The sequence below is a fragment of the Ornithorhynchus anatinus genome, chromosome 16 (assembly GCF_004115215.2).
Source record: "Ornithorhynchus anatinus isolate Pmale09 chromosome 16, mOrnAna1.pri.v4, whole genome shotgun sequence".
Taxonomy (NCBI): domain Eukaryota; kingdom Metazoa; phylum Chordata; class Mammalia; order Monotremata; family Ornithorhynchidae; genus Ornithorhynchus; species Ornithorhynchus anatinus.
The window spans coordinates 4,935,184-4,957,686 of record NC_041743.1 but is presented as its reverse complement, the minus strand read 5'-3'; the positions used below and the strand labels follow the sequence as shown (position 1 = coordinate 4,957,686).

At 44.7% G+C, this 22,503-nt stretch overlaps 1 protein-coding gene across 1 annotated transcript; it reads right to left on the bottom strand.

Moving 5' to 3' along the window:
* Positions 1-17,854, bottom strand: LOC100084386 (flavin-containing monooxygenase 5-like). The gene is made up of 10 exons (XM_029081039.2): positions 17,766-17,854; positions 12,448-12,711; positions 9,622-9,805; positions 8,360-8,548; positions 7,177-7,339; positions 6,549-6,691; positions 4,569-4,768; positions 3,366-3,724; positions 2,460-2,532; positions 1-958 (listed from the first exon to the last, which is right to left on the bottom strand). The coding sequence occupies exons 3-10, from the start codon at positions 9,751-9,753 to the stop codon at positions 604-606; spliced, it is 1,614 nt and encodes a 537-aa protein (XP_028936872.1). The 5' UTR covers positions 9,754-9,805; positions 12,448-12,711; positions 17,766-17,854; the 3' UTR covers positions 1-603.
* Positions 17,855-22,503: the final 4,649 nt, after the last annotated feature.

The following is a 22,503-nucleotide window of genomic DNA, read 5'->3' as shown; positions in this document are numbered from 1 at the left end:
TTTGCCATAGAAGGTAGCAGGTTGCTTTAATGCTGAAAATACAAAAGCCAGCTTACTCCTATGAAGGACGGAAAAAGAGACTAAAATGTAATTTCCTTCCAGAAGAAAACCATAATGAAATTTGGGGGTGGGGCAGGATGGGGTAACACACTCATTAAGATAGATCTTCCAAATCGTGGAATCTAACCAGATGATTCAGGTTCCTGGAGTGGGAGTATCTGATCTGCCTCACCCCCATCCTCTCCGTTCTCTTCAATTTCATTTTGCCAGTTGTAATAATGATGATGATGATGGCATTTGTTAAGAGCTTACTATGTGCCAGGCACTGTACTAAGCACTGGATCTTCTCTGTCCTAGGATATGACATTTCACGCTCTGGCCAGGAGGCCTATGGAAAATTTAACCAGTCTTGGAGGAGGAATGGTTATGAACACTTGGCTACAGTTCAACAAAAGCATTTGAGATGAGATTATAAAAACCACTTCCTATTAACCACGTTCCAGCTGACCTCTTTAGCAACACAATTTAAGGACCGTGAGTCAGAGGGCAAAATGGGGTCACATGTGGGGCCAGCGTGGTCTGGGATGTCCCCGGAGGGGAGCTTTACAAGTAAATACAAATCACTGCGAAAAGGGCAAAAAGGCCGATGCTTTTCACAAGCAGGAGAGGCAAAGAGAAGGGGTGGTCGGGACCGGGGCTGGGAGGCAGCCGGGTTTTGGTGGCCTTGACGATCCTCGCCCTCTGGGCCAGGATAGACGCACGAGCTCCAGCCCACTTGCCCGGTCCAGTCAGCCGGAACTGCGCGGGTGAGCACGGCCCAAACAGGACTTCCCAAGCCAGCCTGGGGTCGGTGAGGAAGAGCAACAGCAGGGGAGGCTTCACGCCCACGAAGGTGGCCATTTCGTCCATGTAGTCGATGTACTGCACCTGCAGGGTGATGTGCAGACTGGGCACGTACCTGGACGGGAAAGGGAGGGGAATGAGCCTCCCTACCACTTGGTGAAGACTCAGTTCTCGTGCAAACACTGGCTGTTTTACCTGGAGGGCCAACCAAAGCTGTGGAAACCACCAGGACCTGGGAAAATGATTCACGTAGATCCTTCCCACCTCCTCTCGCCCCTCCTCCAATACCCATCTCAAGGGTGAAAGCCTAGATTCCATTATTCACCCCTCCTTCACCCCTCCCTCAGCTCCACAGCGCTTATGTAAATGCCCATAATTTATTTATTTATATTTATGCTTCCTTGCTCTTTGTGGGCAGGGAATATGTCTACCAACTGTTTTACTGTACTCTCCCAGGTGTTTAATATAGTCATCTGCATACAGTAACCTCTTAATAAATCTGATCGATTCCTAGATGGCCCGATAATATCTCTGATACCAAGAGGCTTTGTGCTTTTCTGGGAGACTCTGAGCTTCCTGGGGGCAGGGGTTATATCTATCAAGCAGCGTGGTTTAGTGGAGAGATCCCAGGCCTGGGAGTCAGAGGGCCTGGGGTCTAATCTTGGCTCCTCCACCTGACTGCTACTTGACTCTGGACAAGTCATTTAACTTCTCCATGCGTCAGTTTCCTCATCTGTAAAATGGAAATTCAACTTCTGTCTCCCTGCTACTTAGATTGTGAGCCCCCTGTGCCACAGGGACTGTGTCCAATCTGCTTATTTTATATCTACCCCAGGGCATAGTACATTTCTTGGCACGTAATAAAAGCTTAACAAATACCATCATCATTCATTCAATCGTATTTATTAAGCGCTTACTGTGAACACAGGCTTACTGTACTGTATTGTACTTTGCCAAGCACTTAAGACAGTGCTCTACACAGAGTGAGTGCACAATAAGTAGTTTTCCAGCTGGGAGAATCATTGGAAAGCAGCTGGTGGACAGGCAGAGACATTCCTCTCCTCTCAAATTAATATTCCCCCTGAATCCTTTCAAACCACAGTCACTCACTTCAACAGTCCCCACAGAGTCTAAGCTTCATTTTTATTCTCTACCGTTTCCCCTATTCCTAACCTTAATATCTGTCTCCTCCTGTAGACTCGAAGATCCTTGTGGGCAAGGATCATATCTACCAACTCTTTAATTGTACTCTCCCAAGTGCTTAGTACAGTGTTCTACACACAACAAGCACTCAATAAATACCACTGTTAGATTGATTCTATAACAACAGCATTTTCCAGCCAAAAAAATCTTTACTAGAATGCAGTCTTCTTTTAAGATAAGGAAGAGTCAGACCTCCCATTTAGCCTGGCCTTTGTGGTTAGGATGAGAGTTACTCTTCTCTTTCACTTCAGTGGCAATGCCATTCGTGTGAAGTAGTACATTGGAGCTCTCTTTACGAGCTTCAGTTTGAGGGTTTAAAATTGAGAGTTAGAAAGCCAAAAATGTCAAGTGAAGGGGTTCTTTTTCTGGGGACATGTGCCAACGCTGTTTAACTTAACTTAAAGAGATTTTACCGTTTCTCATTATCTTTTATCTTCTTGATAATGTCGGCCATCATGACGTCTTCTTTAGGGAGTTGGATCAGGCCTGGAAAATACAGAAGATATTCCACTTTTCAATTCTCGACCTAAAGCCCTTGTGAATTCCCTCCGATATTTTCACTTCCCAGTATCCCAATGTAGATGAAAGGGAGAGGTTTATGATCAGCATGGACCGGTTAAGGTAAAATCTACACATTTAGACAAGGACACTTCAGAGTTTTAATCGTAACACTCCCAGAGACCAAATGCATCTTAGTGGGCCTGGATCATTGACCAGTGAAGGACTCACAGTCTCAAAGACCCATGCTACAGGTGATGTTGTGTTTTGTTTTAAGGACAGTCACATCTTCATGATCAAAATTAACTGAAAATTTTGGCAATTCACTGGGTCATCGAGTCTTAGCCACGTCTTATATCAGGACGGTGTATTGGCGGAAGCAATCGAAAGGTGGAAGGTTGAAATTTGCGCTCCTCTTCGTATCTGTTTCTAAGGGGGATGATTCTGAATTTGGCTCAAACTGAGAGGCTTTAGGTAGCCTGGTCAGGTACGCAGATGCATTTTGGGGCAACCCCATTTAGATGCGAAGAGGATCAGCAAACTGGTACACAGGTGTGAACCTTCTCAACTGATTTGGAACTGGGCTTCCTTCTCATTCTAGTCAGATTGCTTGCCATAGGCAAATTACCCTGCCAGATTCCAGATAGTAAGTGTTCCTTCCCTCTGCCACCTACCCAAGACTCCCTTCTGCCGGGATCACCGTGGGCAGGGAACATGTCTACACTCTGTTACATCGTACTCTCCCAAGCACTTGGTATGGTGCTCTGCAAACAATAAGCGCTCAAAAAATACGACTGATTGATTGGCTCTTTTCTACTCACCCTTGAAGACCCGTATGGCCCCACGAGCTTGCAGTTCTGCCACTGGCATGATGGCACCCAAGGGTTGGATATGACCAATAATGGCCAGGGTGGGTTTCTCCAGGTACGGGGGGAAGATGAATTTGTACAAGGAGACCTGGTGGTTCCGGTTGATTTTGAGGACAGATTCCTCGAGGAAGGGGAACGAGAAAGAGTAGCCTGTGGCAAAGATGACCACGTCGATGTCCTCTTCCCGGGTACCATCTTCAAAAATCACAGCCGTTTCGGTAAACTCCTTCACGTTTGGCTTCATGGCCACCCGGCCAGAAATAATGGCATTGGGAAGGTCATCTCCCACTATGGGGTATTTGCTGAGAAACCTGAATGAGTTTAAAACACGAGGGGTGATTAATAATAATAATTGTGGTATTTGTTAAGTGCTAATTATGTGCCAGGCATGCAGCAAGCACTGGGGTGGATACAAGTAAATTGGGTTAGACACCATTCGTGTCCCTCATTGGGCTTTCAGCCTTCATCCATAGTTTATAGATGAGTTAACTGAGGCATAGAGGGGTGGAGTGACTTGCCCAAAGTCACACAGCAGACAAGTGGTGGAGCTGGGATTAGAACCCATATCCATCTGACTCCCAGGCCCGTGCTCTATCCCCTTGAAGCATAGAAACCCCTTGAAGAGGACAGGGACTGTGCTTCCTACCCAACAGTACTCTACCAAGTGGTTAGAACAGTGCTCTGCACATTGTAGGTCCTCAATAAATATAAATGATTAATAAAAGTCTTTTGGACCAGGCTGTTTTATAAAAAATAACTCTTGAGATCAAGTTTTAAAGAAAACATAGCCATCAAAATTCAGGCATAACACTTTAAACCTGCCTTTCACTGGCCTAATGTGGACAGTCATTTAGAGCCTGTCTAATGACATTCAGTAACATTTCACCATTAAATATGTTGCTTGTCCAGTTTAGCGTTCGCAGGGGTCACGCTAATGAATAAAATGTCCCTTCCAAGATTGATTTTTCTAGAAGATATTGGTCCTGAGTCCAAAGCAGACTTGGGATTTTTTCCTAAGGAAAAGTCTCTCTCTCTGCGACTGCTCAGAAACATATGCACCTAATCCCGACCCAGTTCACTCGCTACTCAGAGGTGCTGATACCGGATAGCTATTCAGTCTAGCAGCTCTTTTGCTCAGAGACGCGCAGAAAATACCTGAAGGGAGGCTTCAGTCCATAGTTGGCATGATTGAATCTTGAGTTCAATTTGTTCTCCCCCCATAGGTTCAGCAGACCCAGGGGCACAACGTGTCGGATAAAATTTTTGAAGCGAGTGAAATGAATGACATCGAGGGGGTAGCCCGCATCCGAAACCCGATTTAACACCCACGATCCCGACCTGGTGCTCAGAAATACCTTGAAGGAGAAATGCAAAAAAGTAAATTCACGTGGGTGCCTCTCCATGACCCTGCTGTCTGAAGAAGGAAAAATTTTGGAGCAGTAAAAGACATAGAAAATTCTATAGGCTGAAAACTCCCTGAAGGCAGACAACGCACCATCTAATTCTATTGTGATAATAATAATAATAGAGATGAAAATAATAATGGTATTTATTAAGCACTTACTATGTGCTAGACACTGAACTAAGTGCTGGGATGGATACAAGCAAATCGGGTTGGACACAGTCCCTGTCCCACATGGGGCTCACAGTTTTCATCCCGTTAGAGAAGCAGCGTGGCTCAGTATAAAGAGCTCGGGCTTTGGAGTCTGAGGTCATGGGTTCGAACCCCGGCTCTGCCACTTGTCAGCTGTGTGACTTTGGGCAAGTCACTTAACTTCTCGGTGCCCCAGTTCCCTCATCTGTAAAATGGGGATTAAGACTGTGAGCCCCATGTGGGACAACCTGATTCCTCTGTGTCTACCCCAGCGCTTAGAACAGTGCTCGGCACATAGTAAGCGCTTAACAAATACCAACATTATTTTTAACATTATTTATCCCCATTTTACATACGAGGGAACTGAGGCACAGAGAAGAGAAGTGACTGGCCCAAAGTCACAGAGCAGACAAGTGGTAAAGTCTGAATTAGAACCCAGGTCCTCCTGACTTCGAGGCCCGTGCTCTATCCACTAGATCACTCTGCTTCTATTGTTCTCTCTCAGGTTCTTAGTGCTGTGCTTTGCCCCATTTAGGTGCTCAATCAATATCAATGATTGATTGATTCGAAAACCTTCTGGGAAACAGGAGCATCGGTAATCTCCCAAACTGTCGTTTAGCGAAGCTGCTGACATTATTTGAGGAAAAAAAGGACTTTCTCTTGGCTTATCTGCCCTCTTGTGGGCACGTGGCTGAAGCAGCCATGCAGCCGGGACACATGGATTTTTCTAGGATAGATAAGGCGAACGTTTTCAGTCCTGTACAAACCACCTTCTCTTTCCCTGTGAGCTCGTTGTGGGCAGGGATTGTCTCTATTGCTGTTGTGTACTTTCTCAAGAGGTTAGTCCAGAGCTCTGCACACAGTAATAGCTCAATAAATACGACTGAATTGAATCGAATTCCCATCAGAGAAAGTGCCTTTAGTGATTCCGGATTCTAACCCCCAAACGGCTTCCGCTTCCTGGTAGTAAATGTGGGGAGGAGGGAGACTCCGAATGAATAAATAATGCGGTGAGCCGTGGGAAGCTTTGGGAAGCAGTTGCCGGGGGCAGCTGGGAAACAGGGCTCTAGGTGTCACGGAAGGGGCAGATGGAGGTAAATATAGATGAACTCAATCCCTCTCCCCCAGGTCCATCCCCGACTTGGAGGAAGAGAGAGGAAATAAACCCTCAGTCCATTGTCTGCTCCAGTACCTCCTTTCTATAAGGGAGCGTTTGGTAGAGAGAAGGGGAGGGGAGGAGATGGGGCCAAAGCCCTGGCTAATGGGCTCAATCTAGTACCAGCCCGATTTGCTTGTATCCACCCCAGCGTTTAATACAGTTACCGGCACGTAGGAAACGCTTAACAAATACCACAGTTATTATTACCACTTCCCAACCTAGCATGGGCACCAGGCGGAAGAACTAAGTGCAGTCCCCTTTGCCCATAATAACAAAATAGAAACTTTAGCCAAGTGTGCAATTGGGAGGGCGGTGATGACCACGAAGTAATGATCAGAGCCCCGGAAGAGCGAAAGAAGTGACAGGATTGCGAGGAACGAACCTTCGTGGCAGAATGACTGAGATCCACGGTGATATCGGCCCCGGAGTTGCCCAGGCCGATCATGACGACCCTCTTGTCTTTGAATTTTTCTGGGTACTTGTAGTCCCGGCTGTGCAGATACTGCCCTTTAAACTTACTTATGCCTGAGTGAGGGAAGGAGGGAGGTAAAAACAAAGATGAAAAGGAGCGAGCTCATCCAGAGCTGGAGTTTAACCTTGGGAAATGCTCTGAAGCTACGTGCTGCTCCAATTCGCTGAAGAGGCTGGGAGGTCTTTGTAAGCCTGAGGGTCCTCACTATGTATTCCCAGCCACTGTAATTCTCTGCCTTACCAGGGCTTTAATCTGCCCATCCACCTTACCCAAATGATTTTTATTATTGTATCTATTAAGTACTTACTACATGTCAAGCATTGTTTAATATGACTAAATCACACACATATTGGTGAAGACTGCATTTCCACACCTGCTCAGAAATAAGGCATCAGCTCTAAGATCTTTCTGGGGGCCAGGATGTTACAGACAATGCTGGTTTCAGTGTTTTTCTTAGATTTGAGCTTCATCAGGGTTTGAGACTGCAGCTTTTACCGTGGGGGAAGTAGAATTTCATGGACTCGGGACAGGGACTTACCCGGGAAAGACTCCAGTGGTAAGTAAGGGTCAATATGATGGCCAGTACAAACCAGGACGGCATCGAAGATGGCCGACTTCTTCTCCCCTTGAGTCTCAGTGACGACCTCCCACTGGCCAGTGACAGAGAAATCTGGTCGTTTCTTTAAACTGAGCACTGTGGTCTAGAATAGAATGAAAACAAGTTGGAAACTCTCTGTGCTTGATTGGTGATGGACCAGCCCTATTATCAGGGGTCTGTCCCTGAGGAGTAGGGATGGGGGAACGGAGGGTGAGAATCTTCAACGAAGGTGGCTTCAAGGTCAAGATCTTAGCCCCAGGCTCCAAACTAAATAAAGTACTGCAGGTCTTTCTGGGTTAAAAATCAATCAAGCTCTTGGCTGCCATTATGTCAGAAAGGGAAGACCTCACCTTAGGCTCAGAAGCTACCACACCTCAAGGAAGGGCTTCCTATGATTTCCTAGCAATTCAAGTCCCCGGCTCAATCCTGAAGTCCAGAGGGCTTTGTTTGACTGCTTCTCATGTTCTACTGGGTCTGGTGGTGAGTGGAAGTGAGTTAAAGAGGATCATTTTGGGCCCCCAGATATGCTCATTGTGGGCAAGGATTGTCTCTCTATGGCTGTATTGTTCTTTCCCAAGCATAGTACAGTGCTCTGCACGCAGTCAGCGCTCAGTAAATACGATTGAATGAATGAATGAAAGTGTTCCTGTGGCTACAGAACCAAGCCCTTAGTGTGGAAAGATCCAAGAGAGGAAATCATTTTTGAGTCACTAGAAATCTTCCCTTTCCAGTGACGGGCTGTAACAGGTAATCAGTCAAGGCCGGTTGGAAGTGAGGAATGGTATGAACAGAAACAACAGGTAACCCAGGATGCCTTGGGATGATCTGGGAGGGTTAATACCTTAAAGAGAATGGAGCATCTTAATCTTTTTCTGTTTGTACTTACAATGGTTTTCCTTCACTACTTCTAGCACTAATTTGGGGTGAAGAAGCCACGGGGTCTGATATCTATGTTACCGGGGTCCACTCAGAGATGGAATATTACATATAACACACACCAATTCCCTCAAACAAGGTCATACCTTAGGCTGGCACCATCCCTAGTAAGACCAAGTGAACACTTACCTGCCACTTCAGCTCTGAAAAGAACCCCAGGCGTAGAATCACACTTTTTGTGTCTCACCTTGAAGTTTATGTACTTCAGCAGGTCGAAGTGCTTGGCGTACGAATGGAAATAGTCCATGATCTGACTGTTGTGCATGTAATTGGGATAATCTTCTGGAATGGGGAAGTCACTGTAATACATCATCTCTTTAGAGGTGTTGATAGTCAGAGATTTGTATATGCTGGCCCTGCCTTCGATACTGTACTCCTATGGGGGAAATCAGAAATTGTGTTTATTCCAAAAGTCAGTGTGACACATTTGCCTCACAGGGGAGTGCATTTATTGAGCACCCATTAGTTGCAAAATATTGCACTAAGTGCCTGGGACATTCCATAACCAGGCAGTGAGAAGTAGTGTTGCCCAGTGGAAAGAGCACTGGCCTAGGAGTTAGAGGAACTGGATTCTAATCCCAACTCTGCCACTCGTCTCATGAATGACTTCGGGCAAGTCATTTATACACCTCTGTTTCCTCAGCTGTAAAATGGGGAATATTTATTCTCCCTCCTCCTTCAGACTGTGTGCCCCATGAAAAAAAGAGACTATGTCTTATACGTTTATTTAGTTTTCAACTCCAGTCCTCAGCAAAGTCCTTGGAACATAGTAAAGGCTTAATAGTAAGAGCTTAACCAGTACCACAGTTTTTATTATTATTAATGACACAGTCCCGGCCCACAAGGAGCTTACATTCTAAATTCTCTCTGGTCCCTGTTGCTGCTCAGCTCCCAGGGGTGGCTGGAAGGATGCGGGGGTGGGCCACAAGGAAAGTGGGGAGAATATGGATGGGAAGAAGTGCGAGTCTCTGCTTCCATGAGTCTTTTCACCCGCAGGATTGGATCTGTTAGCCCTCCTAGATGCTCTTTTCTACCATAGCCAGCTGGTGGTGCAAAGTAACTCTGGGAAGCTGGGGACTTAGGGGGTTCAGTGCCTAGAAGCAAGGCTGAACTTCAGTGTTGGGGTCCCCAGGATTCTCCTACCCCTGAACCTGACCTTGCCCACCGGTCTGTCATTGCTATAAGCGCTTCTACTCTTGCCATGGCAAGAAAATTCCAGGAGGGAAATGAGGAAGTGACGTGACCTTTCCTAACTTCGTCATCTCGGTCTTAATATTCAGGTTTGGTCTGCAGGGGAATCCGGGCCGGATCTACTCTTTCAGGGAGAAGGATCATACTGCTCTTTGGCTCTGGGGAGGATGGAGCTTGGGGTGGGGTTCTACGATGCAGAGCCCTAGCTAACCTCAGCTCCCCACGGGAAGGAGCAATCAGCTGACCGAGATCTCTTACTTGGAATTTCCAGAGTCCCCCGATGTGGTCGCTTTTCTCAAAGCAGGTGGGCTCCAGCCCTTCATCCAAACAGCACTTTATGGCAGGCAGTCCGCAAGAACCGGCTCCAATTACTGCCACGCTCTTGGCCATGGCCTCCTGGATCAGAAGCAGGACAAGGGGAGATTCTTTCGGGCTGAGGTATCTGGAGACAGAAGTTCTTGCAGGTTAGAAGGGTTGCATGAAAAGATTATCTACACAGTCAACTGTCAACGGTAAGGCCAGCTGTTGTTTGCAGATCTTTTTCCTGGGTGTAGTAGGGAATTCCAGAGATGGGAGAGAACAAGATGAATGCACTCATGGATTATACAAGCAGTGTGGCCTAGCAGGAAGAGTTTGGGCCCGGAAGTCAGAGGACCTGGGTTCTAATCTCGGCTCCACCACTTACCTTCCGTATGACCCTTAAGTGAGTCACTTTACTTCTCTGGGTCTCAGTTCCCTCATCTGCAAAATGGGGTTTCCGTACTTGCTCTTCCTCCTACTTAGCCTGGAAGCCCCAGGTGGGAACTGATTATTTTGTATCTGCGCCAGTGCGTAATACAGTGCTCGGCACATATTAAGCACTTAACAAATAGCACAATCATTAAATACCACAATTATAACTAGACATGATCTTTGTCCTCAAGGAACTTCCAATCTATCGGGGGGAGACCAACACTAAAATAAATTAAACTGAAGTAAAAGCAACCGTATATAAAAAATATGTACATGAATATGCTGTGGGGGAGAGGATGGGGGTGACTAAATGCTTAGGGGGCTAGGATTCAAGAGGATAGATGATTCCAAAAGGGGGAAAAATAAAGTGGGGAGATGGAACATTCGTGAGAGAAGGCTTCCTGGAGGAGATGTGATTTTTAGTGGGGCCTTGAAGATGGAGGGAGGAATGGTCTGTCGGATATAAAAGGAGAGGAGGAAGTCCCAGGAAAGAGAGAGGGTGTGAAGTAAGGAGTCACCAGCAAAAGAGACAAGAACCATTGAGGTTGATTGGCATTAGAGGAGTGAAGTATGTGGGCTGGGTTGTAGTGAGAAAGGAGCAAGGATAAGTAGGGGAAAGAGAGCTGTTAGAGTACACTAAAGCTAATATTCATTTAGTCAATCATATTTATAGAGCATTTACTATGAGCAGAGCACTGTTCTAAGTACTTGGAAGAATACAATATAAAAATAAGCAGATACATTCTCTGCCCACAATGAACTTTCAGTCTAGAGGGGGAGACAGACATTAATATAAGTAAATGATGGTGAGGAGTTCAGGGCAGATATAGTTCATGAGGTTTCCATGGCACCCAGTCATCATCCAGAAGTTGCTCAGATGCAAATGGCAAGGAGCAAGTTCCTGGGAAAATTTGCTTCACAGTTCTCATCCCCACACCCACCCCACCTTGATGAAGGACTTGGTTCTTAAGTTTTCTCCCTGGGTTCCTTCTTCCTGCCTCTAGACATCTGCCTGGCTCTACCTCCTGTGGGCTGGACTAACCAGATTAAGATTGTTAGAAAATTGGATATTAGAATGACCTGTAAACTGATACTCATTCCACTTGCCACTACGGGGGACTGAGAGGTGGGGAGAGGGGAAGAAGAGGAAGGAGAAAGGAATGTGTTCACTACTGTCATGAAGACTGTAAGCTCATTCTGGGCAGGGAACATGTCTCCAAGTCTGTTGTATTTTTCTCTCCCAAGTGCTTAGTACAGTGCCCTGCACACAAGAAGTGCTCAATAAATACCATTGGTAAAAAAGAGAAGTCAAAACAGATGTGTTGCTAGGCTGAAATGGTGTAAACATAGAACTTTTATAAGTGTCATCCGTAACGGTGTGAAACGTTTCAAGTTTAGGACTGCCCGTATTCCAGAATTTGGTGTCTTCTTTCTTTGGATTATAAGGTCAGTGTGGGCAGGGAACATGCCTACAGACTCTATGTTGTACCCATCCTAGCACTTAGTAAAGTGCTTTGCATACAATAAGTACTCAATAAATATGATTGGTTGATTTCGAGACTGAAAGCAGACACAGTCTGAGGAGCACTCCCATTATAGGGTCCCAACACTGGCTCTGAACTCTGTCTCGATGTCTTGGTTGAATGCAGGGAATATATCTGTTATATGATTGTGTTGTTCTCTCCCAAGTGCTCAGTACAGTGCTCTGCACATAGTAACTGCTCAATAAATGCGGTTGATTTATTACCCACCCATCTCTTAGACCATATAAAATCTTTCTGTGACAGTGCTAAACTAGTAGATGTGCCAAACACCTCAGAATGATTTAACCCCAACAAATGCCAGATCATCTATGATCTCTTCATTCTATGAGAGGACATAACCCTCATTTTTCCAGTACCTAGGGTTTGTTTGTTTTTTTTTTAAAAAAAAGTAATGCCCTTTTACCTTCCTTGTACCTTCCCTGCATTAAGACCCAAGATGCTCTGGATCAAGCCCAAGTCAGTCCAAAGAAGCCCTCCGAGTAGCTGTAAATGATTCCAGCCATTCGGCATAAACCCTGATTATCTGATGGTGGGAGCCCCCTGTTATTAACCTGGATTTTCACTGAGATTATTGCCAGTTAATGCACCACACATTAAATACATAACACATATCAAAGATACCTTATGGGGCCCGGAAAACCAATAACATGAAGGGAGGTGAGGAAGGAAGCTATTGTAGAAGGTGAAAAACTCAAACCAGGTTGAAGGGATTCCCCACCTCCCCCCTGAATCTAGTTGACTGGTTCCCAAGAATCATGGAATCTCTTTTCATTTTTCTGATTAGGACTAGGCAGCCAGGGACACTCACCCAAGCACCTTCAGGAACGGACTCGCTGGGGGCACCTCAGATGCTGTCAAAGCTCCTTGGGCGACCGATGTGCAGGATGAGAGTTTCTAAAACTCTCTTTCCTCAGGCCCACCTTTGCCCTCCCCTTTAAAGGATAATCCAGTGCTGGTCTCTCCACGCCCCTTTCAGGCAGATGAATTGGCTCCATTTTGTTTATCAAGACGTCTTCTCTTCTTCATTTCTGACTTCTCCATCTCAACCCACACAGAGAACCTGGCCCTTTTCCTAAAGAATAAGTGATAAATCACCAAATGTTGTTTTATCTCGCTAAAGAATTCCAAGCCATACCATCTGTTTGTTTATTAGGATGCATCACCACTAATCCATAACTCACCCGCGATGGAGCTTGGGTAACTGGTGTTTCTCTGATGCCACCTTCAGGGACTATATCCCGAAGGGGACAAGTTTTTCTTTCACTGTCTCTAATAAAATCTAAAGGACAGTACAATCATCCTGTGAGCATCGAGTCAGTCTGCCAAAAGCAGACAAGTGATAACACATCTCAAACCAGAGAACTTAAGATGGGCCAATGACTGATCCATCCAGCACAGTGTTCTGTCTTTGAGGATGGAAAAAAGATAGAAGATGTTAAGGGGAACCGAGAGATGCTTTCCCTCCTTCTCACCCTGTGAGAATAATACATAATAATAATAATGGTATTTGTTAAACACTTACTATGTTCTTAACTTGAAAACTTGAAAATACTGGGTAGATAGAAGATACTCAGGTTGGATACAGTCCCTGTCCCACATAAGGCTCAGACTCCTAATCCCCATTGTACAGATGACAGAATTGAAGCCCAGAGAGGTGAAGTGACTTGCCCAAGGTCACACAGCAGACAAGTGGTGGAGCTGAGATTAGAATCCAGGTCCTTCTGACTCCCAGGCCCATGATCTATTCACTAGGGAACATGGCTTCTCTCACCCAACCATCAGAAATGTGGTCTAGGAGAAAGAGCATAGGCTGGGGAGTCAGAGGATCTGGATTCTAATCCCAGCCCTGCCATTCGACTGCTATGTGACTTTGGGAAAGTCACTTAACTTCTCTGTGCCTCAGTTTCCTCATCAGTAAAATGGGGAGTCCCTATCTGTTCTCCTTCTTTCTTAAGGTGTGAGTCTCATTTGGGACAGGAACTGTGTCTGACCTCATTACTGTATATCAAGTTCAATCCTTAGTAGAGTGTGTGGTATATTGTAAGTGTTTAATAAATATCTGATATTAGAAAACTAGGCTATTTGTAAAAACTAAATCGATACTTATTATATTCCTTCAGATTTGGAAAAGAATGGTATTAAACTTCTGAGACTGAAACACATAATTTAATTTAATAATGCAAAGAAAGATTACAAATGACATATAGAAATTTGGAGAAATCTCAACGTATGAGAATCATTCCTTTTCAAATGCCTCATAATCACACTAATAAAATTTCTCTAGTAAACATTATGATGAATTTTTATATTCAGTTAAGGAGTTGCCTGAAATGCCTGTATTATTTACACAAAGTTACTCATTTAGCTAATACCTATCTATTGATTTACTTCTGTGTCTTCTTTTGAGAATTCCCCATTACTCTACAACTCCCTTTCTCGTTTCCTGTTTGGCAGAGTTATTTCTTCACATCTTTCCCACCCCAATTCCCGTGCTTTTTTTCCTCCAGGGTCTTCTTCTCTTTCTCTTAAGGAGATTCTCTTTAATGGAACTGCTGATTTCTGTTGTGAAAGGCCCCTGAATTTCCAATGGATAACAAACTTATCAATCATTAACTTCAGGGAAAGGAAGGAACAGATCAGTATTGATGGCCTGAATCTGCCCCAGGACCAGATATATGACTCAGTGATGAGACCCTGGACTGTAAACTCATTATGGGCAGGGAACATGTCAGCATATTCTGTTGGACTGTATTCTCCCAGGTGTTTTACAGTGGTCTGCACACAGTAAATGCTCAGTAAATACCATTGGTAGATCAACTGCTGAGATAGCACCATATTAAGCCTGTTTAGATAATCAAGTGGAAATACTTGGTTTTTGCTGGGCCAAATGGAGAAAGAGAAAAACTACCATTTATCTTCTTTGCCACTCTCTTCTCTGTGTGTGTGCTTTGTCTGTGTCCATCTCGATGCCTCTCAACCTATGCATCTGTGCAGAAGCATGTTTTTGTACATTCCTGTTCATATAAGAGGGAGATTCACGAACATAAAGTTTACGGATGTGGGGATGTTAGCTTGTTCAAATATGTATGCTAACAGGAAGGCATGAATATATATTGAGAGGTGTACTCATTTGCTTGGGTAATCAGTATGGAAGAGATAAGGGAACTATTAGATTGTAAATTCCTTGTGGGCAAGGGATGTGTGTTTTGCTTCTGGTATATTTTCCCAAACTCTTAATACAATATTTTTACACTCAGACATTCCAATACTTCTGACTATGGGTAGGTTTAGATATATATGTCTACTATATGAGTGTGATACTGGGGAAGGGTGATGGTATATCTGGTTGTTTTTCTCCTTCTCAACTCATCATTATGTCAACAGGGGCTAGTAGAGAAAAAATATCTTTTCATCTTAAATCCCCAATCAATCAAGCAATCAATAGTACTTATTGAGGCCTACTCTCTGCTGTGCCCTATATATTAAGTGCTTGGGTGGGTATAACAGAATCAAAAGACAGGGAGATAACAAATAGCAATAATAATGACAGTTATAATAATAATTGTATTTGTCAAATGTTCACAATATGTGAAACACCATACTAAGCACTGCAGTAGTTACAAGATAAGTGGCCCAACACTGTGCTCACAGTCTAAATAGGAGGGAGAACAAGTATTTTATCCCCATTTAGCAGATGAGGGAACTAGGCACGGAGAAGTTTACTTACTTGCTCAGTGTCATATGGAAGGTAAGTGGTGGAGCCGGGGTGAGAACCCAGGTCCTCTGACTCCCAGGCCAGACTCTTTCACTAGTCCATGTTGCATGAAGGCATAAAAAACTTACAAAAAGCAGGAGCAGGAAGAAAATTAAGAGTATATTTGGCAGAAGCAAGAATAAAGAAAGATGAATTGCTCCATCAGCGCTTCTGTATAGACCTACCTATTGGGAAGCAGCATGATTTAGTGAATAGAGCAGGGGCCTTGGAGTCAGAAGGTAATGGGTCTAACCCAGGCTCTGCCACTTGTCTGCTGTGTAGCCTTGGGCAAGTCACTTTGCTTCTCTGTGCCTCAGTGATCTCATCTGTAAAATGGGGATTAAGACTCTGAGCCCCACGTGGGACAACCCAATTTACTTGTCTCCACCCCAATGCTTAGTGCCTGGCAAATAGAAAGCACTTAACAAATACTGTAATTATTACTACCTGCATCCACTCCTTATGTCATCATTCATTTAGTTGTCTTGCTGCTCGGGGAAGGGGGGGGACCACTTAGCAACTTCCCCTGGGACCCTGCATCTTTTCCACCCTCCAAGCCTGAGAGGGTTGGTAAAAGTGACTGTCTGTTGGACTTAAGGATAAGGTGGCTTGAAGGTGAGCCCTTGAGAGGGCTTTACTCTCTTGTCTATTTTTCTTCAATGGCTTGGTGATGGAGGCAGAAGGGGAATGAAGATAGAACCCTCCAGGCCCTGTTAACACAGCTCAGTGACAGATGAAAGATTGTCAACCCTTTCTAATTTGAGTCTGTGGAGACAGCCTGTCTGGATAACTTGAGGCCCCAAACCTGACTTCTTCTTGTCTTCTGGAGTAATTCCAGCAGAAAGGCAAGCCACTGGAAAGCTTTGGCTTTTCTCCCAGAGGCAAAGATCAGGCCAATTAAGGCTTCCCTGGATTGATGCTAGCAGAGGAGAACTCCTCCCTTCTGCCTGAAGGAAAAAAAAATAATTTCCCCGTTTATCTGAGCAATGTGGGGGTTTGAAACATAAATTTTAAAGTTGATTAACCTATTTGTCAAGGGAAATAAATACTTCTGAGCAATGCCTGATAAATAATTATGGAGATAAGCAAAGAAGCCAAGGGCTTTGAGGATGGGGAGGGTTGTGGTGTGGTGGTTTGAAGTGGGAGGGAGTTCCAGGTTGGAGAAAAGGTTTGAGCGAGAGGTCAGAGGCACTTCTAGTAAATTCATTAGTGATTTCATTTGAAATTGATTTATATATTCATCTATGCTGATTAGTAATGTCTCTCTGAGTTCTTTTGACAATTATATTTTCATTAATTTGTGTCTCTTTGCTTTTCCTGGGGGATCAAGGATTTTACTTTTGTATATCACTCCCTACACCCCCAATCCTCAGGTACTTAGAACAACTACCCCGTACTCAGTAAGTGATCAACTAGTACAGTTGTTGATGATGATTATCAGAATTATTATTTATCTAACAATGGTATTTATTGACCACCTATTGAATATAGAGTACTAAATCCAAAACATTTGAGAAGGTACATCAGAAAAAAAAAGCACGTCTAACCTCAAGAAAATTTTAATCTAATAAGGGAGAAAGGTCAACATATATTGTTGTATATTTGACTACTTTATCCTCACGCATTCATAAACTACTGTCTGTTAAATTATTCTTCTTCCCCTGCTTCTATTTATAAATGATGCAAAGCAGTGTACAAATGTACATAAGTGAGTATAAATATATAAGAGCTTTGTGTGGCTGTTGTGATTTGGGATGTGGGGAATTGAGGAAGGCTTTCTGGAGGAGGTGGGATTTTAAGATGGGGAGAGGTGTAGTCTGGAGGTTCTGAAGAGAAAGGGGGAGGTTCCAGTCAGAAAGAAGAATACAATGATGATGCTGATGGTATTTAAGTGCTTACTATGTGCCAGGCACTCTACTAAGCGAAGCAAACCAAATTTGGACACAGTCCCTGTACCATGTGGGGCTCACAATCTCAATCCCCGTTTTACAGATGAGGTATTTGAGGCACAGAGAAGTGCAGTGACTTGCCCAAGGTCACACAGCAAACAAGTGGCAGACAAGTGGTAGAGGAAGTGAGAGATCAAGAGTGAGGAACAGTGGAAGGAGCGAGGAGTTGAAGATGGAAAGTAATAGGTAAAGAGAAGGTACGATGGCAGAACTGTTTGAGCCAATGATAAGGAGTTTTTTCTTGATGTGTAGGGAAATGAGTGGCCCCTGAAGCTTTCTGAAGAGTGGAAAGCTATGCGCTTAGAAAATTTTAGGAAGATGATACAGGTAGGAGCTTGTCATATAGAATGACTGGGGGAAGAAACTGAAGGCTGAGAGACCAGTGAGGAAGACGATACAGTAGTCTATTTCTGAAACACTTACCTTGTGGAAAGCGCTGTACTGGAGAAGCAACGTAGCATAGTGGATAGTGCACGGGCCTGGGAGTCACAAGGACATGGAATCTGATCCCAGCTCTGCCACTTGTCTGCTGTGTGACCTTGGGAAAATCACTTCATTTCTCCGTGCCTCAGTTACCTCATCTGTAAAATGGGGATCGAGACTGTGAGCCCAACATGAGACAGGGACTGTGTCCATCCCGATATGCCATCCCAAAGTCCAACCCCAGTGCTTAGTAGTCATAATTATTATTTACCATTACTAGAAACACTGGGAAAAGAAATAATTATCCTAGTGATGATGATGATGTTGAGGTGGAAAAGAGGGGGATTCGATAGGGTCCCATAGTCTTTTTTCTTCTGGGCTAAATTCCAGCTCCACCACTTACCTATTGGGTGACCTCAGGTAACTCGTTTCTCTCTGTCTCAGTTTCCTCATCTGTAAAATGGGGATTCAACACTTGCTCTTCCTCCTCCCTAGTTAGCCCCAGGTGGAACAGGGATTGTGACTGATCTGATTACATTATATCTACTGCAGCAATTAGCACGGTGCCTGGCATATTGTAAATCCTTAACAAATGCAAAAGTGATTACTATTATTACTGTTAAACACACCTAGGTCCTGATATGGACTATTAGCCAGCCCGGCTATAACCCCGATTGCAAAATCACCACTGCTGTTTTAACTAACTCAAACACAGGTAGCGACCACCATCCTTAACACCAATCTTCAACCCGCAAAGCACAGCTCTGCAAAAGCTTTAAAAGGTTGCCAATATATATAAATACTTAAAGGTTTGTTTTTCAAGAGGGCAGTTAGAGGCATTTCTTACTTTGGAAAATTCTGAGGTATTTTCTGAAGCCGGCTTGCTCATCAGAGTCTCAGGGCATGGCCGAACCTAAATAAGGTACCAAAGCATTGAGTTGGTGATTGCCCTAGAAATGAATGGGTAAGTGCTTGACCTTTCTCCAATCTAGTTTAAAGACCATTTATTTCTTTAAATCATGAAGGTGCCACTCTACTCTTATCCCTGCATTTTAAAATAAGTGACAAGAGAACAAATAATGATGCCAAGTCAAAATTCCAGTGTTATTCAGGGTAACACCCCTAGAGCCCTCTGAATGAATGGAAGTCAGGACCTGATCTAGGTCCCTGAAGAGATCTCCAGGCATGAAGCCCGGTCAGGTGCCTTTAATCAGATGAGGAAAGCTCTCCCAACCAGCAGTCACTCTCTCTGATGGGATCAGATCATTTTTCATTCCAGAGATGGTCTAATTGGAGAGAATGGTCTCTTGAATCAGGGAGAGGGCCACTGTTCAGATGAGGAATGAACCAAGGAATTTCACCAATGATTGACTCTGTGAAGAATTATTTCTGATTCGTGAATTAGTGATGAAATATCTCACTGAGGAGCGAAAGTCCTGGTGCTGACCACAACCACAAAAACCTCAGTGAAAACCCAGAAATTCAAACTCAATTCCTTTATGCTGTTCATTAAAATTCTAAACAGCTCTTTTGAGTTATTAGGGTAAAAATATAAGGCTAAGAGATGGTCTCTATCTGACTGCTGCAGTTCAAGATCCACCATCTCTCTAGATAATAATTATGGTATTTGACAAGTACTTACCATATGTTAAGCACTGTTCTAAGCACTGGGGTAGATATGAGATAATCGAGTTGGACACAGTCCCTGTCCCACATGGGATTCACCTTCTTAATCACCATTTTACAGATGAAGTAACTGAGGCACAGAGAAATTGTGACTTGCCCAGGGTCACACAGCAGACACATGACAGAGCTGGAGTTAGAACCCTTGTCCTCTGACACCCAGGCCTGTGCTCTTTCCAGTAGGCCATGCTCTGCCTGAGACCCAAGGAGGCAGAGTCCCTTAATTTCCTAGCAGAATGAAAGTGTTGGGTCATCTAAAATGCTACCCGAGTGGAGTTCAGACCATGGAAAGGCAGGCTCAGGGTCTGTTGGGGAGGGGGCTCCCCAGTTGTTTGCTAGTTAGGGGCATTCCATTTACTCTTATTTACACGTTCCTGTCCCGGGCTGGTTGGATTTGGCTGCTGCCTTGGCAGCCGTTGACGGAGGCGGCGGGAGTCATGCACATTCCAGCATGAGAAATTGGCTGGATTGGAAAAACAATCCTCCCTTCCTTAGAGGTCTAGTTGCGAAATGCCAACAAGGCGATCTCTCAAAACAGGTCAGGTCTACTGTAGGGGAAGCAGTGTGGCTCAGTGGAAAGAGCCCGGGCTTCGGAGTCAGGGGTCATGGGTTCGACTCCCGGCTCTGCCATTTGTCAGCTGTGTGACTGTGGGCAAGTCACTTAACTTCTCTGGGCCTCAGTTACCTCATCTGTAAAATGGGGATTAACTGTGAGCCTCATGTGGGACAACCTGATTACCCTGTATCTACCCCAGTGCTTAGAACAGTGCTCTGCACATAGTAAGCGCTTAACAAATACCAACAACATCATCATTACTGTAGAGGGTTCAGGGTGAGCCAGCAATTGGGTTCTTGGGGTCTCCCTGTGCTGTCAATTCTGGGGAGTCCCTTGACAGAAGCCTCTCTCCCTTTTCAGAAACGCAGGGTGGATCCGCCATCGCAAGGTCCGGTGAGGTCCCGATAGTCAGACCAGGCCCCAACTCCTGCCCCGTGCTGGAGGAGCAGAGTCATCAGCCGTCGCTACCATCACAACCGTTAATCCTTGGTTATGAGTTGCTCCATGATATAATAATAACTGCATTTGTTAAATGCTTATTTTGTGCCAGGCACTGTGCTAAACACTGGGGTGGATACAGGAGAATCGGGTTGGACACAGTCCCAGGCCCATGAGGGACTTACAGTCGCAATCCCCATTTTACAGATGAGGTAATTGAGGCACAGAGAAGTGAAGTGACTTGCTCAAGGTCACACAGCAGACTAGTGGCAGAGCTGGGATTAGAACCCATGACCTTCTGGCTCCCAGGCCCGTGGTCTATCCACTAGGCCGTGCTCCTTCTTCCGTATCCCCCACCCTCTTAGACCTGGAGCAAGGTGGATCCTGAAGCTACTCCATTCAGTGTACTTAATTTTGGAATTTTTCATTCATTTATTTATTCAATAGTATTTATCGAGCACTTACTATGTGCAGAACACTGTACTAAGCGCTTGGAATGTACAATTCGGCAACAGATATAGACAATCCCTGCCCAAAGTTGGGCTCACAGTCTAAACGGGGGAGACAGACAGCAAAGCAAAATAGAACAAATTGTCTGTTTCTTAATATCTCCTACTTTTTTCCCATGTGTCTATATTCTCCCTCTTTGATCGTGAGCTCCATTTGAGACAGGGACTGAGTCTGATCCGGTTCTCTTGTATCCCACCCTACAGTCTAGCACAGTGCTTGACACAAAGAAGCAGTGAAGCCCGGGATCAGGCAAGACCCAGGATCAGGTAAGACCCAGGATCTGGGGGTACTGAGGCTCCTGGAGAGAAGCTGTTTGATGAACCAACATTAAATTACCTGGGCAACATTAAATTACCAAAGAGAGGTGTCACTCTATAAAACAGGTGTCTACTCTATAAAACAGTAGAATCTCAAGGGTGGTAGGACATTTTGTCTAGGTTCTGAGAAGTTCCTCCTTATCCAGAGGTTGGGACAAGTTGGATAAAAAAGAAAGCTGAATGACACCAGCCTTGTACTGCTGCCTTCACCAGCAATGACTCTGCCATTCGTACTCCTCCCCGCCTAACCTGATGGACCTCCCGTTACTTCAGGTTGCCCACGAATGAGAAGCTTCCAGAAGTGAGAGCTCTGGTGGCAACAGCAAGGAGCAGATGGGTAATCACTCTCCCCCATCCCCACCCCCACACAGCACTTACATAACCTTATACTGGTGCTTTCCCTACCTGTAATTTATTTTAATGTCTATCTCCTCCACAAGACTGTAAGTTCCCTAAGAAGAAGGATCGTTTCTACCAGAGAACAGGGATCATGTCTTCCAACTGTGTGGTACTCTCCAAAGCACCTAGTAGAGCATTCTGCACAAAGTAGGTGGTCAGTAAGCACCAGTGACTGACTGATAGGAATGTCAGTGGGGGGCTGGCTGGCCACCATCAGCCCAACTCAAAACACGGTAGCCCTCTCTTGGAAATGAGTCAGTCTAGATCTTTCTAACCTGTGCCTCAAAGCATCAGTGCAACATTGTCCAGAATATTCCTCTCGTCCAACTCTATTTCATCTGGTCTCAGTGAGTCCAAGAGTGCCTTATGAGCCAGGCCACTTTATATTTGGGGGGAGAGAAGGAGAGGGGACAGCCAATCAGAGAGTTGTTTTCTTCCAAGTAACCCCTTCCTTCCCCACAGTAATGACACGCTAATAATAACAATAATAATAATGATAATGATGGTATTTGTTAAGCGCTTACTATATGCCTAGCACTAAGTGCTGGGATAGATACAAGGTAGTCAGGTTGTCCTCACGTGGGGCTCACAGTCTTAATCCCTCTTTTACAGATGAGTTAACTGAGGCACAGAGAAGTTAAGTGACTTAACCAAAGTCATACAGCTGACAAGTGGCAGAGGTGGGATTAGAACCCATGACCTCTGACTCCCAAGCCCGTGCTCTTACTGCTAAACCACGTAGCAGGTCCCACACCTAATATATCTGGCCATTTCCTTACATTACCTATATTGAAAAAAAATCAAGCATAAAACAAAAAAAAAGTCTCCTGGACCA